The sequence below is a fragment of the Salvia splendens genome, chromosome 11, assembly GCF_004379255.2.
Source record: "Salvia splendens isolate huo1 chromosome 11, SspV2, whole genome shotgun sequence".
Classification (NCBI taxonomy): Eukaryota; Viridiplantae; Streptophyta; class Magnoliopsida; order Lamiales; family Lamiaceae; genus Salvia; species Salvia splendens.
In genome coordinates this window covers 1,374,460-1,391,076 of record NC_056042.1, presented here as the reverse complement: position 1 = coordinate 1,391,076, position 16,617 = coordinate 1,374,460, and the positions used below count along the sequence as shown (strand labels likewise).

The 16,617-nt window shown below is 37.5% G+C and overlaps 2 protein-coding genes and 1 pseudogene across 4 annotated transcripts; 2 read left to right on the top strand and 1 right to left on the bottom strand.

Moving 5' to 3' along the window:
• Positions 1 to 1,829: 1,829 nt before the first annotated feature.
• On the bottom strand, positions 1,830 to 5,005 carry LOC121756030 (annotated as a pseudogene).
• A 2,684-nt stretch (positions 5,006 to 7,689) lies between these two features.
• Positions 7,690 to 10,103, top strand: LOC121755101 (cytochrome P450 CYP72A219-like). Its single transcript, XM_042150396.1, has 5 exons — positions 7,690 to 7,964; positions 8,063 to 8,280; positions 8,406 to 8,650; positions 8,838 to 9,219; positions 9,525 to 10,103. The coding sequence occupies exons 1-5, from the start codon at positions 7,691 to 7,693 to the stop codon at positions 9,948 to 9,950; spliced, it is 1,545 nt and encodes a 514-aa protein (XP_042006330.1). The 5' UTR covers position 7,690; the 3' UTR covers positions 9,951 to 10,103.
• A 1,435-nt stretch (positions 10,104 to 11,538) lies between these two features.
• Positions 11,539 to 16,617, top strand: LOC121753856 (cytochrome P450 CYP72A219-like). Of its 3 annotated transcripts, none has more exons than XM_042149121.1 (6): positions 11,539 to 11,854; positions 12,441 to 12,658; positions 12,749 to 12,993; positions 13,509 to 13,884; positions 13,954 to 14,289; positions 16,446 to 16,617. In XM_042149121.1, the coding sequence occupies exons 1-6, from the start codon at positions 11,578 to 11,580 to the stop codon at positions 16,548 to 16,550; spliced, it is 1,557 nt and encodes a 518-aa protein (XP_042005055.1). In that variant the 5' UTR covers positions 11,539 to 11,577; the 3' UTR covers positions 16,551 to 16,617. The 3 variants fall into 3 exon arrangements, with proteins under 3 accessions (XP_042005055.1, XP_042005054.1, XP_042005056.1); XM_042149120.1 differs by having other exon boundaries at positions 13,954 to 14,294; positions 16,451 to 16,617; XM_042149122.1 differs by lacking the exon at positions 16,446 to 16,617 and adding an exon at positions 16,115 to 16,330 and having other exon boundaries at positions 13,954 to 14,301.

Genomic DNA, 16,617 nt, shown 5'->3' with positions numbered 1-16,617 from the left:
GTTTGCATTTATTTTGCAAATTAAATGGCCCATTGTTGAAAGTGGAAGATGAGTATGAGTATGTGCATAGCTAATTTTAAACTTAAATGGTCTCATCCATTGATTATAGGAAAAGTGACATGATTCTTAATTATAGATATACTTAGGCGATGTTCGGTTTTCTAGATAAAATAATATCAAAATATAATTTAGGATTGAGTTATGAGACTATTTTAGTCATAGGGGCTAGCTCTGACTAATAATTCAATAATTATCTATCTAGAAATGAGTTGTGAGATTGAATCTGATGAACCAGACACACTATATAATTAGTCTCAGGATTCAATCTTGCAAACCGAACACCCTTAGAGCATCTCCAAAGGGGAAATGTATATTGAGAAGGTATATTTCACATTTACCTTCTCAAAAAATTATTATACCTTTTTAAAAAGTAATGGACTTCAAGGAAAGAAGGTAAATTAAATAGGCAAACAAAAATAACAATTTTTTTACCTTTTCTATCAAGAAGAAGTAAATATACCTTCTCAAAATGAAAAAAAGTATAATACCTCGTCAAATATCCTTTCCATTGTAGCACGAAATTTAATAAAAAAGAGGTGAATATGATAGTTATTTTTCTTTACCTCTCCATTTATTTTTATTTTTTTGGAGATAGCTCCTAGAGTGTATAGCAACCAACTTAATTGTCTCATTTCGATTTAGCAGTCACTTTTTGGAGGTTTAATGAGAGAGAATTGTTTTTTACTTGACACAGTGCTAGTTATTATCATTTATCATCGTTTTTTATTCTCTTTTATTTTTCGTACTTCATCTCTTGTTATACTTCGAATACTAGTATTTAATTAGGAAGTCAAATTTTAGTTTGTTTTACTTCTGAAATTTATTATTCGTACTTATTGTTTTCGTGTTCATATTTATTTGCCACTTTTGTTCCCACCCTAACTTAAGTAAAGGTTATATTACATGTGACAATTCTCTCACCCCTAAAATTAGAGTGTAGCGGCATCGCCAAATTGTGCTACAATAAGTAATGGATACTACCGTTTCTCGTGGAATCGACATCAATATTCGTTATATGCGAATTCATACTAGTATTTTTTGAAAATGAGAATATATATAAATGACTTGATTAAAAGGACACGTGCATACGACACATATTTCAATCTTTCATTTATCTACATTTTTGTACAATTATTGAAAATCTTTAAAATGCAATATGTACTCACCACAACATATATAGATGACTCAAGAAACAAACAATTTACAAAGACAAACTGAGCTTAAAATCTTAGTAAGAATAAGGGCACTGGCGGATCTACCAAAGAACAAAGGGGTACGAATGTAGCCTAGTGGTAAAATGCTCATTTGTCATAGCATCTCAACCTAGGATCAAACTCCCCCAGGACCATTTTCTGTTTTTCTCTTATATGTTCTATTTTTTCTATCATTTAGTAGTAGTACAATTTAGGTTTCTAAGTAATGTTTGATTAAATATAAAATTTATTATTCACAATAAAGCATTATGATTTGATAAACTCTTTATTAATTATGATTTCTATTTCTAATTATGCTCATATTTGATATTTCACCGTAGGCATTTTATTTTAGTTTAAATATTTAAAATATTTTCTAAATTTTTTTATACAAATATTTAAGAAATTCAATTTCAAATAGTAAAAAAATTTCAATCAATAACACTAAAAATAATCTATTTTTTTGTGTATGATAAAGTGATTCATAGAAAAAAATAACTGAAATAACAAAAGGAACTGAAATAACAAAAGGAAAAAGATCGATTCAATTTCAAATTTTCAAGCCAGTGTAGTTATTTATCGCACCCCTAATATGAAGTTTATGGATCTGCCACTGATCAAGGGCGCTCCATGCTGAGGCTGAAGGCTCACGATCGTAAGAGGAGCGTGCAAATACGAAGGCGACAACCGGAACGAATAGTTATGCAGTATGGTAGCCATCGTCATCTTCGTCTGCAGCAACGCGAAATTCTGCGGGATGTAAGAATATTTATATTCTTATATGACCTATGTGTCTATCGGTTTAATTATAAGGATCAAGTTCATATTAAATGTTATAGATTCTAATATAATAGACGATACCTTGATGGATCGGTTTCGATTAAAGAATTAGAATCGGGTGTATTGATAACCCTCCGCTCTTACCTCTGAAATAAGTATATTATGATATTATATATCATAATTATATATAAGTATATATGAATGGTTCATTAATATATATATATATATATATATGTACGAAAGATCTTATTATATGTATATATATAATAAAGTAATGATTGTACATATATACTATATGTGTGACGTGAATTCAAATTATATGGTGCAAATAAAGTTGGTTAAGTGGCAGTTAATTAGGATTATGGAAGTGGTTAATTCCTTTAGTAACTTCCATAATTGAAAAGGTGTGTCTATTCATTTGTTTAACAAATTAAAGAGACACGTCCTTTTGAGGAATGCCGTGGTGATGTCTATATATACACACACGATTTTCAATATTTCATGATATATGAAAAACACATGCATGATGGTAAAATACATGCACTAAAGTTTGTTTTGCATACATATAGAAAAGGAATACACGAATACGCAAAAATAGTTGTAGTGCGTATTCACATATATATTTTCGGTCTTGATTCTTTATCCATCAAAAGAATCATTAAAGGCTTGAGGTCAAAGAGGGGATAACATCAATTAGAGATTTCAGTCGAAAGACAGAATAAACATCAAATGGTGGATTCAACCTCTACATCAAATGAAGAAAGCATGGATGGAGGTTGGTGATTTTATCTCCACTTTATAGTATAAATGTTATGGTTGAATTAATTCAAATCTAGAATTAGATTTCATTATCGAAATCATTAAAGCATAGAAATATGGCTTACACGGGATGCAACCCCTCGGCCCCCACCCGAATGGCAAGTAGGTGAGCTGGCCTTTTGTCGCCCCCGACACGCCCTGCGCAAACCTCTCTGGATTGAACTCTTTCGCGTCAGGTCCCCACGTCTCAACATCATGATGTAGTAGTAGCACCGGCAGCATTAGCTGCACCTCGGCCGGTATGGTCACCTTCCTTGACGCGCCAGCATCACTATCGGCGGGTACAGCCTCAGAACCTCGTGCAAGATCAAGCCCAACTGCACACCTCTCGATATTAGAGACTATTCAACATGTATATATACTGTCTTTTCACAAAAATTAATCTTATTTTTTTTTATTTTTGTTCATAGACAAAAATTAATCTTTTTCTATTTTTGGTAATATGACCAACCACATTTTTTATAACCTACTTTATCAATTTTAATTAATAATCACCTTTTTCTGTTTACTACTTTACCAATTTTAATTTAATTATGTGTTCTGGAATCATGAACAAAACGAGGATGGTGTTCACGAATGCAGAGCATGTAAGGTATGTGATATAACATTTTTCGATAAGTACTCACAATTTTGAGGTGGTTAAGCTCTTGATAGTCGGGTTTCCTCGTCCCGAAAGCTTGCAGGACCTCGTCCCTGGCGCGGGTTTGCCAGTCCTGGTTCTTGCTGAGTAGAATCATTGTCCAGGAGAGGAGAGCGGCCGAGGTGTCCTGGCCGGCGAAGAAGAAATTCTTGCACTCTTCCATCACATCCTTCATGTTCAACCCGGACTTGGTTCCGTGTTCTTGCATTTCTTTTGCATTCGATTCCAATAGTATTCCCAACAAGTCGCCTTCTTCTTCACTTTTGCCGGCTTCTTCTTCCATTCTTTTGCTGATAATGCTCTGAAATATCGATTCGATTTCTTCAGTGAGTTGCTTCAGCCTCCTGTTTGCTTTCGTCGGCATGTACCTGTAGAAGTTCGTTATTATTTAAATACAGTCTCATTTGTGAACAGTACGAGTTTTAATGAGCAGTTGTTAAAATATAAGAGAGAAAGAGAAAATGTGGTGAGAAAATTCTCATAAATAAAAATGAGACTAATTTTTGTAGACAAATCATAATGGAAAAATGACACTATTTTTGTGGACGGCATACCTCCATCCAGGAAGGTAGAGAGAGCGATTAGCTTGCAAGATGCATGCAGCTTGCTGTTTTTGGAGGCGGGCGATCTTCTCTCCTTCGTCGTTGCTAATTCCAAAAGCAGCGCGCGAAACCACATCGGCCGTCATTGCCTGAAGATAAGGCCATACGTCCAACTCTATCGATCCATCGATCCTTGGGATTTTGTCCCATTTTCTCAGCATAATACTGCAGCTCATGTGAAATGATCCCACCATATTCTGCTCATGTACATAACAATTAATTGTTGTCATGACTAAAAATTAATGTTCAAAAATAAAAATAATTCAATTTCCTTAGCCAAAACCCATATAGAAGAATGAAACCCTAGCTTGGACCCACTCACCTTGAGTTTTTGGACATGGAAGGCTGGATTGATCAATTTTCTATGCTTGGTCCATTCATCTTGCTCAAGCATCACCAGTCCCCTCCCAAGCATCTTATTCAATGGGCTAGTTGGCATCTTCACGAAGATATAATTCTTCATCAAAACCTCTCTTACAGATTCAGGGTCCGAGAGTATCAGTGCCGGCCTTGGTCCGAACCACACAAAGCTTTTCTTACCTGCCAAGATTTTACAGTGTTATTTTGTAAGTTAAAATAACAAAAATATAATTATTTTATTTTAGAAAATGTGTCAATCTGAGTGAGACGCGTGTTACCATGGTTCTTGAAAGCCGCGTAGAAGATAGGGTAAACCCTAGACACGATATCATTGGAGAATTCCATGGATTGGTTCTCTGCATTTTTTATGATGGCGGCCGAGTCTTTGAGGTCTCCGGTCATCAGCCGGTAAGGGTTTCCAGCGAAGCCCTGGCGGCGGAGGTGGTTTTCGAGGCTTTTGGGGGTGAACCAAACCCAGTTCAAGAATTCCAAACATACAAGAGTGAGATAAGAGCATAAGAAATCAAGAGAGAGCATGTGCAAAGCTCCATATTTTGAGTTTTGGATAATGAGAAAGGTAGAGGTTTGATTAGTTACTTATAGATGATGGAGTTGTAACTGAAGCTTTATCATCCTGCATTTAAGCTAACAAAGGGATTCACACAAGATAAGATTGGTTATCCATAGGGAGTAGATCATGTATAAGAAAAGTGGTTGCACACGAATTTGGATAAAACTGGATGATTTTTTTTGGCAATCTTTCCTAAAATAAATAACAATGTAAATTACAAATATATTGGTCTTTACCATAATAATGATCAATTTGTAATTTCTTATTTTTTTTATTAATTTTGAAAATTTTCTTCCGATTCTATTACTCCCTCCGTCCCCCAAATATTGTCCCACTTTGACTCGGCACGGGTTTTAAGAGATGTAATGAAAAGTGAGTTGAAAAAGTTAGTGGAATGTGATACCTACTTTTATACATTAGTTTATAATAAAATGTGAGTATGAATTAGTTAGTGGAATATGAGGTCCACTACAAAAAATGGTAAAAAATTAAATGGGACAAACTTTGTAGGATGGTCGAAAATGGAAAAATGGGACAAACTTTCAGGGACGGAGGGAATAGCATCTAGTATTTTATAATCCAAAGCTTATTATTACACTTTTTATTTAAGATTATAATTGATTTTTTAATGCACATTCTTGAACACATATTTAAAATTACAAATAATCAGAAAAATAGAAAAAAAACAGTATATAAAGTTGATTACATAATTAAATTTTTTGGATAAGGGGTATTAATTAATTTTAATTTTTATAATTTGATTTATCTATATCATATGGATATATTAGTTGGAACCCAATTAACCGTTCTTCTTTAGCTTCGATTTTGTATGGAAAATATAGAAGAGAAACACGAGAGTTGATGTTTGTTTAAAGATGGATTCTTGAGTGGATATAAATTAGACAAAGAGTTGTAAAATTTGAATCAGATTATTCTTCATGTGTCATGTAAAGGGAGTATTACATTTAGTCAGTTACATTTCCTTTCATGTGCAACAATAAAATGATTCTTTCTTATCTATCTCTCGAGCTAGCTCAGTGTTGAGCTGGAGATACTGTACATCCATTCTCTTAGTAGTATTTAAAATGTAAGGTTTTAGATATAGTAAAGTTTTGATAGTTATATTATTTTTGGCTTATTTAAGAAAAGTTTTCCATTGATTTAAAAAAATTTCATTTGTTTTATTGAAAAACTTCATTGGATTTAAAAAATGGTACTACTTGAATGACTTTCATTATTCAAAATACGAATTATTGATAAATTTATTTCAGCTTTAATGGGTGTATTATTTTTACTTAGAAATCATCTTTTGCTTATTAAATCAAATTTTCATTGTAAAAAAATAGAAAAAAAACCAGAAATCATCTTATTTTGTGGGTATAGTTGTATTCCTTTGCGGAAACTTGTGTTAAGCGTTCAACTATTGTAACTTGTCGTATCAATACAGCAAACCGCACAAGCCCTTAGTGTTTTTAGTAGGGATGTCAATCGGGCCGGCCCGTCGGGTTTCGGACCAACCCTACTCGGGTTGCGGGTCAATCGGGTGCGGGCTAATCGGGTTGTGATTTCTTTCGGGTTATAAAAGCTCAGCCCTGACCCTAAAAGCTCGGGTTTCGGGCTAGCCCAGCGGGTTAATCGGGTTGCTACCGATAATATTAACATGCGATCAATCCAATAAATAATGATTAAAATTATTAATATTCATACAATGTAAAACATTTAATTATGATATATTTGAGATATATGCTTAAACTCAATCATAAACATGATCAAATACTAATATTTGAGATATTTCGTAGAATTTTAATACATGTTTTAGAAATTTAAATATTTTTTTGTGAATTTGAAGTTTTTAATTTATTTATCAATTATTATATTAATAAAAATTCAATATATAATTTGTATATTTAATATAAAATTGAAAGTTATTTTTTTATCGGGTTTTCGGGCCAGCCCATCGGTTTTTCGGGTCTGGCCCTAATGGGTTGCGGGTTAATCGGGTGAAGGCTAATCGGGTTTTGATTTTATCGGGCTAGAAATTTCCAACCCTAACCCTATAAATTTGGCGGGCTATTCGGGCCAGCCCACGGGTTACGGGCTACATTGACATCCCTAGTTTTTAGAGCGAAAACATAGACGCAGATAAGATTTTATACGGTTCCGATAAAATTAACAATAAAAGTAAAATTAAAAAACCCCATTCACTTGTGTCCGCCGTTACCCCTATAACACGGATTTTTTTTATCCATTTAGGGGGTGTTCGGTTGGCAAGATTAAATCGCATGATTAAATATGTATCATGTTTGGTTCATAAGATTGAACCTTCAACTTAATCCTAGATGGATAGTCTCATGATAATTAGTCCTAGCCTCCCCCTCCAACTAAAATAATCCCACAACTTAATCCTAGATGGATAGTCTAATGATATTAGTCATGGCAATCGATCACAATCTTGTAGTATATACCAACCACTTCTATTTAAATTCGTATCGCAAACACTTTATTCCTTGTATATCGTAGGTGTAATTAATTAACATGTGATCCACTATTGGATAAAGAATTATATTTAATTGAAGGATAAAAGCTTCAGTTACAACTCTAACATCTATAAATGTAGCTAATGGACTTCTCTTTTCCTCATATCATAACCAATCCACCCTAAAATATGGAGCATTTCACATGCTCTCTCTTGATTTCTTGTGCTCTTATCTCACTCTTGTACGTTTGGAAATTCTTGAACTGGGTATGGTTCACCCCCAAAAGCCTCGAAAACCACCTCCGCCGCCAGGGCTTCGCTGGAAACCCTTACCGGCTGATGACCGGAGACCTCAAAGACTCGGCCGCCATCATAAAAAATGCAGAGAACCAATCCATGGAATTCTCCAATGATATCGTGTCTAGGGTTTACCCTATCTTCTACGCGGCTTTCAAGAACCATGGTAACACGCGTCTCACTCAGATTGACACATTTTCTAAAATAAAATAATTATATTTTTGTTATTTTAACTTACAAAATAACACTGTAAAATCTTGGCAGGTAAGAAAAGCTTTGTGTGGTTCGGACCAAGGCCGGCACTGATACTCTCGGACCCTGAATCTGTAAGAGAGGTTTTGATGAAGAATTATATCTTCGTGAAGATGCCAACTAGCCCATTGAATAAGATGCTTGGGAGGGGACTGGTGATGCTTGAGCAAGATGAATGGACCAAGCATAGAAAATTGATCAATCCAGCCTTCCATGTCCAAAAACTCAAGGTGAGTGGGTCCAAGCTAGGGTTTCATTCTTCTATATGGGTTTTGGCTAAGGAAATTGAATTATTTTTATTTTTGAACATTAATTTTTAGTCATGACAACAATTAATTGTTATGTACATGAGCAGAATATGGTGGGATCATTTCACATGAGCTGCAGTATTATGCTGAGAAAATGGGACAAAATCCCAAGGATCGATGGATCGATAGAGTTGGACGTATGGCCTTATCTTCAGGCAATGACGGCCGATGTGGTTTCGCGCGCTGCTTTTGGAATTAGCAACGACGAAGGAGAGAAGATCGCCCGCCTCCAAAAACAGCAAGCTGCATGCATCTTGCAAGCTAATCGCTCTCTCTACCTTCCTGGATGGAGGTATGCCGTCCACAAAAATAGTGTCATTTTTCCATTATGATTTGTCTACAAAAAATTAGTCTCATTTTTATTTATGAGAATTTTCTCACCACATTTTCTCTTTCTCTCTCATATTTTAACAACTGCTCATTAAAACTCGTACTGTTCACAAATGAGACTGTATTTAAATAATAACGAACTTCTACAGGTACATGCCGACGAAAGCAAACAGGAGGCTGAAGCAACTCACTGAAGAAATCGAATCGATATTTCAGAGCATTATCAGCAAAAGAATGGAAGAAGAAGCCGGCAAAAGTGAAGAAGAAGGCGACTTGTTGGGAATACTATTGGAATCGAATGCAAAAGAAATGCAAGAACACGGAACCAAGTCCGGGTTGAACATGAAGGATGTGATGGAAGAGTGCAAGAATTTCTTCTTCGCCGGCCAGGACACCTCGGCCGCTCTCCTCTCCTGGACAATGATTCTACTCAGCAAGAACCAGGACTGGCAAACCCGTGCCAGGGACGAGGTTTTGCAAGCTTTCGGGATGAGGAAACCCGACTATCAAGAGCTTAACCACCTCAAAATTGTGAGTACTTATCAAAAAATGTTATACCGCATACCTTATATGCCCTGCATTCGTGAACACCATCCTCGTTTTGTTTATGATTCCAGAACACAGAATTAAATCAAAATTGGTAAAGTAAGAAACAGAAAAATGTGATTATTGATTAAAATTGGGAAAGTAGGTTATAAAAATGTGGTTGGTCATATTACCAAAAACAGAAAAAGATTAATTTTTTTCACGAACAAAAATAAAAAAATAGGATTATTTTTTGTGAACATACAGTATATATATATGTTGAATAGTCTCTAATATCGAGAGGCGTGCAGTTGGGCATGATCTTGCACGAGGTTCTGAGGCTGTACCCGCCGATAGTGATGCTAGCGCGCCACACTGATAAGGCTGGCGCGTCAGGGAAGGTGACCATACCGGCCGGGGTGCAGCTAATGCTGCCGGTGCTACTACTGCATCATGATGTTGAGACGTGGGGACCTGACGCGAAAGAGTTCAATCCGGAGAGGTTTGCACAGGGCGTGTCAGGGGCGACAAAGGGCCAGCTCACCTACTTGCCATTCGGGTGGGGGCCGAGGGGTTGCATCGCGCAGAATTTCGCGCTGCTGCAGACGAAGATGACGATGGCTACCATACTGCAGAACTATTCGTTCCGGCTGTCGCCTTCGTATTTGCACGCTCCTCTTACGGTCGTGAGCCTCCAGCCTCAGCATGGAGCTCACTTGATTCTTACTAAGATTTGAGGTTGAGTTTGTCATTGTAGCATGTGTTGGTCATATATGGCTGTAATGAGTACTTACTACTTTTGAATACTGATTTGTACCAATGAATAAAACAATTGTGTATTGATGAATGAAATCACAATTATATGTATTCATATTTCAGATCAGTCACTATTAGGGTGGGAAAAAATAAAGAAATATTTGTATACGTATGTATATCAGACTTTAATGAAAAATATTGAAAATATTGAATTTTTTATATACATTGATTTTTGGAACGGTATGATACCACAAAGAAAGATTCGTTGAGATAACAATATTAATTTTCATATGTACAGTAGTAATTGTGGAGTACCGTAATATACGATAAAAAATCGCACATTGTTAGCCGATAACCATCTAAGTGAGTAATCACCTTCAATGCGCTTCAATTAAATTTTGGGCCTATGTTAATCTTGGTTGGGCTTGGATTCTTCTATAGCGGTTTCTCATCGAACATAATTACAGCCGTGTCGATTAATACCCAAGATCTATTAATTGGAGGAAAAACGCTTTACCAATATAACTATTATCATATTAATAGAGAGAAATGAAAATATGTGCTTAAATCATGCATGCCATACTAGTTTTCCATCTTTACCAACGACAAAACAAAATTAATGAATATCATCGTAAGTAAAATATGACCCCAAAATCCAATGTCAAGATTTGTTCCAACTAAATTAAGGAAAATCTTGCATGTCACAATCACAAATCTTATGGACAAAAGAAATCTAACTCATGAAAAAGACCACCAAAGTAGACAACATAGTAAAAGCTTTATTTCCTAGTACTTTTTAGCTATGGTAAGTAAAATATGACCCCAAAATCCAATGTCAAGATTTGTTCCAACTAAATTAAGGAAAATCTTGCATGTCACAATCACAAATCTTATGTACAAAAGAAATATAACTCATGAAAAAGACCACTAAAGTAGACAACATAGTAAAAACCTTCTTTCCTAGTACTTTTTAGATGTGGTAAGTAAAATATGACCCAAAATCCAATGTCAAGATTTGTTCCAACTCAATTAAGGAAAATCTTGCATGTCACAATCACAAATCTTATGGACAAAAGAAATATAACTCATGAAAAAAGACCACTGAAGTAGACAACATAGTAAAAGCTTTCTTTCCTAGTACTTTTTAGCTGTGGGAGAAGGTGATAGGCTAGAACTGCTAGATCCTAAATCTCTTCACTGCTGCATCCTATGCTACATCCTACACGTGTCCTCGCCGTCCTTTGTATTTAGGTAAAATCGAACTTGATCACCCATGTCGCATCACCTCTGATGGGGCATGCTGCTCTGATAACACGTTAGATGTTATTCCCTTCGTCCTAGGTTGACCGAGGTAGTTCTTTTGAATGAGTTAAATTGAAATAAACAAAAGAAAGAATAAAATAGAAAAGATAACAGAGCGATTTTTGTCAAAAAATTAGTCAATTAACATGAGATACTAATCAATTAACCTTGGACTGAGTATTACCTTTTTTTGTTTTAACTTCATATGTGAATATCTCAACATCGTCGCACTTATCTTTCTCTTATATATATATTGCCATATCTATGGATTAATACCACACTACTCTTTCATTGACAAAACTAGCAATGGATAATTTCACATGTTCATTGGCACTCTCTAGCGCAATTGTAGCTCTAGTATATGTCACCTCGAAATTCTTGACTTGGATATGGATTAGGCCAAAGAAGCTGGAGATATTCCTTAGACAGCAAGGTTTCCATGGAAACTCTTACAAGCTTTTCCATGGAGACTCAGCAGATATAAAGGGAGCTACGAGAGAAGCCATGTCCAAGCCCATCAACTTCTCCAACGATATTTTTCCAAGAGCAAGCCCCGTCTACCACAAAGCTGTACAAAAATACGGTATGCGTTTCATTTTCTTCTCATCTAAGAGCATTAGCAACGTATGCAAAGAGGCTGTGGTATCGTTAGTTATGCAGTGCGAGGCGGGTGCCGGATGTGAGCGCTGTCTGGCCCCAGCCTCGCCAGTGGTTGTGTTACAGTTCAGCCTCGCCAGTGGTTGCGTTACGGTTCGTAGAACTGTAACGCAACCTTTATTTTAAATTTAAAATTTTCTATATTCTTATATTTATTTAGTTTTTTTTTCTATAAATACAACACCAACAAAATCTGACATTTACCGTTCATCTTCATTTCTAATTTCCCTCTAAAATCTCATTTCAGGAATTAAAAAGTAATTTTCAGTATTTTGTTAACGTGATTTTAGGAGTTATGATTATGTACTCTCATCTTTTAGTTAATTGTTTTTAATTTACAAACAAAAAAAAATATAGTATTGTAGGATAATTAAATTGAAAAAAATTGAGTTGTGATATAATTTATGGTACATAATGAAGTACTGTGTTATCGTAAGATTTGAGGTTTGAGTGAAATACTAAATTTATAGTCTCATTTCTTTGAATAGTCTTAAGATTGTTTTTGTATGCAGGTGAGAAATGCTTTGTCTGGTTTGGGCCAAGACCCGCAGTAGTCATCTCGGATCCTGAACTATTTCGAGAGATCATGTCCAAGAATTATGTTTTCCAGAAACCTCATAGCCTACCAGTTAAAAGACTGATTGCAAGAGGGCTGGTGTCGCTCGAGGCTGACAAATGGAGCAAGCACAGAAAGCTCATTAATCCGGCATTCCATGTCGACAAGTTAAAGGTGGTGGTACTCTTTATTGTGTGATGAAACAAGAACTACACCATTTTGTCTGAATTTTTTTGTTTGTTTTTATTGGTTTGATGCAAGCAGCATTTGGTTCCATCGTTTTACTTGAGCTGTGGTGAAATGTTGAGCAAATGGGATGAGATTATGGGAAATGAAGGATGTGGTGAAGTGGATGTTTGGCCCCATCTTCATACAATGACGAGTGACGTGATTTCAAGAACTGCGTTTGGGAGTAGCTACGAGGAAGGGAGGAAGATATCGCATCTACAAAGCGAACAAGCCATGTGTAGCGTAGGAGCGGATCGATCAGTTAACATCCCGGGATACAGGTGCGAGGTCATTCATGTATAAGGACATCTTTAACGGCGTGCACCTTATTTTACACTACGCTTGCACATGCATCACTGCGTCTTATGCATGCGCGTGAAGCGTTTTACGCGCATGCAGTGCTGTGTAGAAACTACACAGGCACGTGCAACGCGCCTCGCCTTGGCAAGTGATAGTTAATCGGTGTCGCACGTGAATATAGTAGAAAGTGTCTCCATAGGTTGAGAGACATCCTATAAATGAATATGCGTAACTTAAGTTGGGACGAAGGGAGTAATTAAAAAGAAAAAGTTATGTTGGAGTTTTTTATTTAATTAAATAAATTTGGGATTGGAATTACGTAATTTTCAACCTTAATTATACTCCCCCGTCATACTACAAGTGATTGATGGTCATGTTTAGTTAGTCCTATTACACGTCATCAATATCCATTTTTAGCAAAAAAAAACAACATATTTCAATGGCCTAAGTCTCTTCTTCTTACATACTATGTTCTTCTTATACAAATTTTCTGCAGGTTCTTACCCACAAAAGTTAATATGAAGGTGAAACAAAATAGGAAGGAAATTGAATCATTAGTGCTAGGAATCATCAACAAAAGAATGAAAGCAACCGAATCCGGGGAAGATCACCATGACTTGTTGGGATTACTATTGCAATCCAATTCAAAGGAAATGAAACAAGGAAACGAGTTCGGAATGAGCATCAACGAAGTGATCGAAGAGTGCAAAATCTTCTACTTTGCCGGCCACGAGACCACTGCGACCCTGCTGGTATGGACAATGATCCTTTTAAGCAACCATGACGACTGGCAAGGCCGTGCAAGAGACGAGGTTCTTCAAGCCTTCGGGAGAGGCAAACCAGACTATAAACAACTAAACAACCTCAAAATTGTAAGTGTTTGAAAAATTCAAATTAGGGTTTTAGATCCCAATTAGGGTTTGTTGTTTCATCATATGTAGGTGACCATGATCTTGCACGAGGTGCTGAGGCTGTATCCGCCGGCAGCCATGCTAAGTCGTTGCATTCAAAAGGAGATCACGGTGGGGGAGAAGGTGAGGCTCCCGGCCGGAGTGGAGCTCATGTTTCCGGTGATTATGTTGCATCAGGACCCCAGGATTTGGGGGGATGATGCGAAGGAGTTCAAGCCGGAGAGGTTTGGGGATGGCGTGTCCAAGGCGGGTGCGCGGGAGGAGCAGGCAGCGTATTTTCCTTTTGGGTGGGGGCCGAGGATATGCATTGGCCAGAACTTCGCTATGTTGGAAGCTAAGATGGCGATCGCGATGATTCTGCAGCGTTACTCTGATAGGGTCTTCGATTTAGTGAATCTCGCTGAAAATCATCTCCAGTATCTTTATCTTATTTGATTTAGTATCTTTTATTTTAGTTAGTTAATTTCCATATCTTTTGTAATCTTTTATTTTAATTATTTTGCTTGACTAGCAAGATAGGTTTAGAGTTTAGAATTCTATAAATTATAGAATTCTCTAGTATTTTGATTCATTGAGAAATAAAGTTAAAACTTGTTCTCATTCCGGTTCTGGCGGAAATCGCCCCCTAGCACCTCAACTAGGGTTTATCTTGTTCTTCGTTTCCTTATAAATCGTTGCTGCTCGAGTCCGATAGATCAAGGGTCTATCAACTGGTGCTTCCATTGTTTACTCTTCCTCCATCCAAATCTCTCAAAACTCACGACTCACGACAAAATCCTCACAATCTCAATCCATACTCCAATCATCATAGCCACGCAGCCACCACTTGTTTCCATGGCTTTTCTCCAGGAATCTTTACAACAACATGCTCTCCGTGAGATCCTCGTGGACTTGCGCCAACTGGTTGCTGCTCGTGGCGAATTTCTAGCCAATTTCAGACGTCATACACTGACCGAGGAGCCTCCGGACAGCCTTGACGAGCGCTCACCTCCACATTCGTCGTGGCATACTCGGCCGCCGGACCAGCAGCCAGTCGCAGAGCCTCCGCGGTGTTGGATACTTCCTCCGTCAATCACACACCCGCCGCTGGGATTCAAGGCCGAGCCCTTGCCACTCCTGAGAGTCGATCCTCCTCGTTTCAACGGACAGAATGCTGTCGAGTGGATTAAGAATATGCAGATATATTACAACCAACGTTACACGCCTCTATCTGATCGTCTATACCTTACAAAATACTTGTTCGATCACCCGGCGTCGGATTGGAGGGCATACTGGATGGATAATAATGCCGGAAAATGCTGGGATGATTTTCTGTTGGCAGTCAAGCAGCAATTTGACCCTGATCCGTGTGCAGACAATGTCGGTCCTGTTCGGAAGCCTCACACTGCCACTTCCGACCCGCTACCTTGGGCAGAGGCTCCGTCACCGGCAGTTTCTTCCACTGCCAACGTCGTTCGAGCTGAGATCCTTTATAAAAGGAAGCCTTGCTCCGGCTACAGTCTGAAGGAGATGAATGACAGTGGAGAAGGTTCTACAGATTCCAGAGAGCATGATGATATTCTCGAGTGCCGAACATCAGTCGGCATGGTGAAGCGAGCTCCAATAATTGTAGGGGACGGTGGTAATCCTAGTCTGCTTCAGAAGCAGAAATTTCCTTGCTTCGATGACTCAAGTGGTGGTGATGATGCTGCCCACATGAGCCAAGAACCAATGAGTAAGCAACGGACACCATACGTCGAGGGTGAGACAGTTTGGGCAAGTCAGATTCCGGTCAATCCACGACGACATACATCTAAGGTCCCTACTAGTGCTGCCGAACACTCATCTAAGGTTGTGAATGCATTCTTTGAGGATCATGCTGTTGAATCACCGAGCACGGATGTTAAGCCCATGTGCTTGACAGATGTTTTCCTTGAGAAGAACTTGATGTCGCTGGCGATGAAGTTCTTCATGGAGAGTTTGATGTTTCTAGAGGAGCGGGTATCGTCGCCTTTCTTTCCTGCTTCAACATTCGCTACGACTCGTACGAGACAGGGGCATGAAACTCTTTGCTTTGGTGCGATGAAAGGAGTTCGTATTTTTGACCCTGGAGATTTTGAGAGTATTTCCACCTTGGACAAGACACTCGTGTTCTTAATTCATGACCCACCTTGAGGGCAAGGTGGTTTTCAACGGCGGGAGAGTTGATAGGGTCTTCGATTTAGTGAATCTCGCTGAAAATCATCTCCAGTATCTTTATCTTATTTGATTTAGTATCTTTTATTTTAGTTAGTTAATTTCCATATCTTTTGTAATCTTTTATTTTAATTATTTTGCTTGACTAGCAAGATAGGTTTAGAGTTTAGAATTCTATAAATTATAGAATTCTCTAGTATTTTGATTCATTGAGAAATAAAGTTAAAACTTGTTCTCATTCCGGTTCTGGCGGAAATCGCCCCCTAGCACCTCAACTAGGGTTTATCTTGTTCTTCGTTTCCTTATAAATCGTTGCTGCTCGAGTCCGATAGATCAAGGGTCTATCATACTCGTTCCGGTTGTCGCCTTCTTACTCGCATGCGCCTCGTGTGGTCATAACCCTGCAACCGGAACATGGCGCACGCTTGATTCTTACGAAATTAGAACGTTAGATAAACTTGTGTGAGCTCTTTTTCCGAATATCATTCTTCACGAAACAGTTATCATTGTTGTGTGATA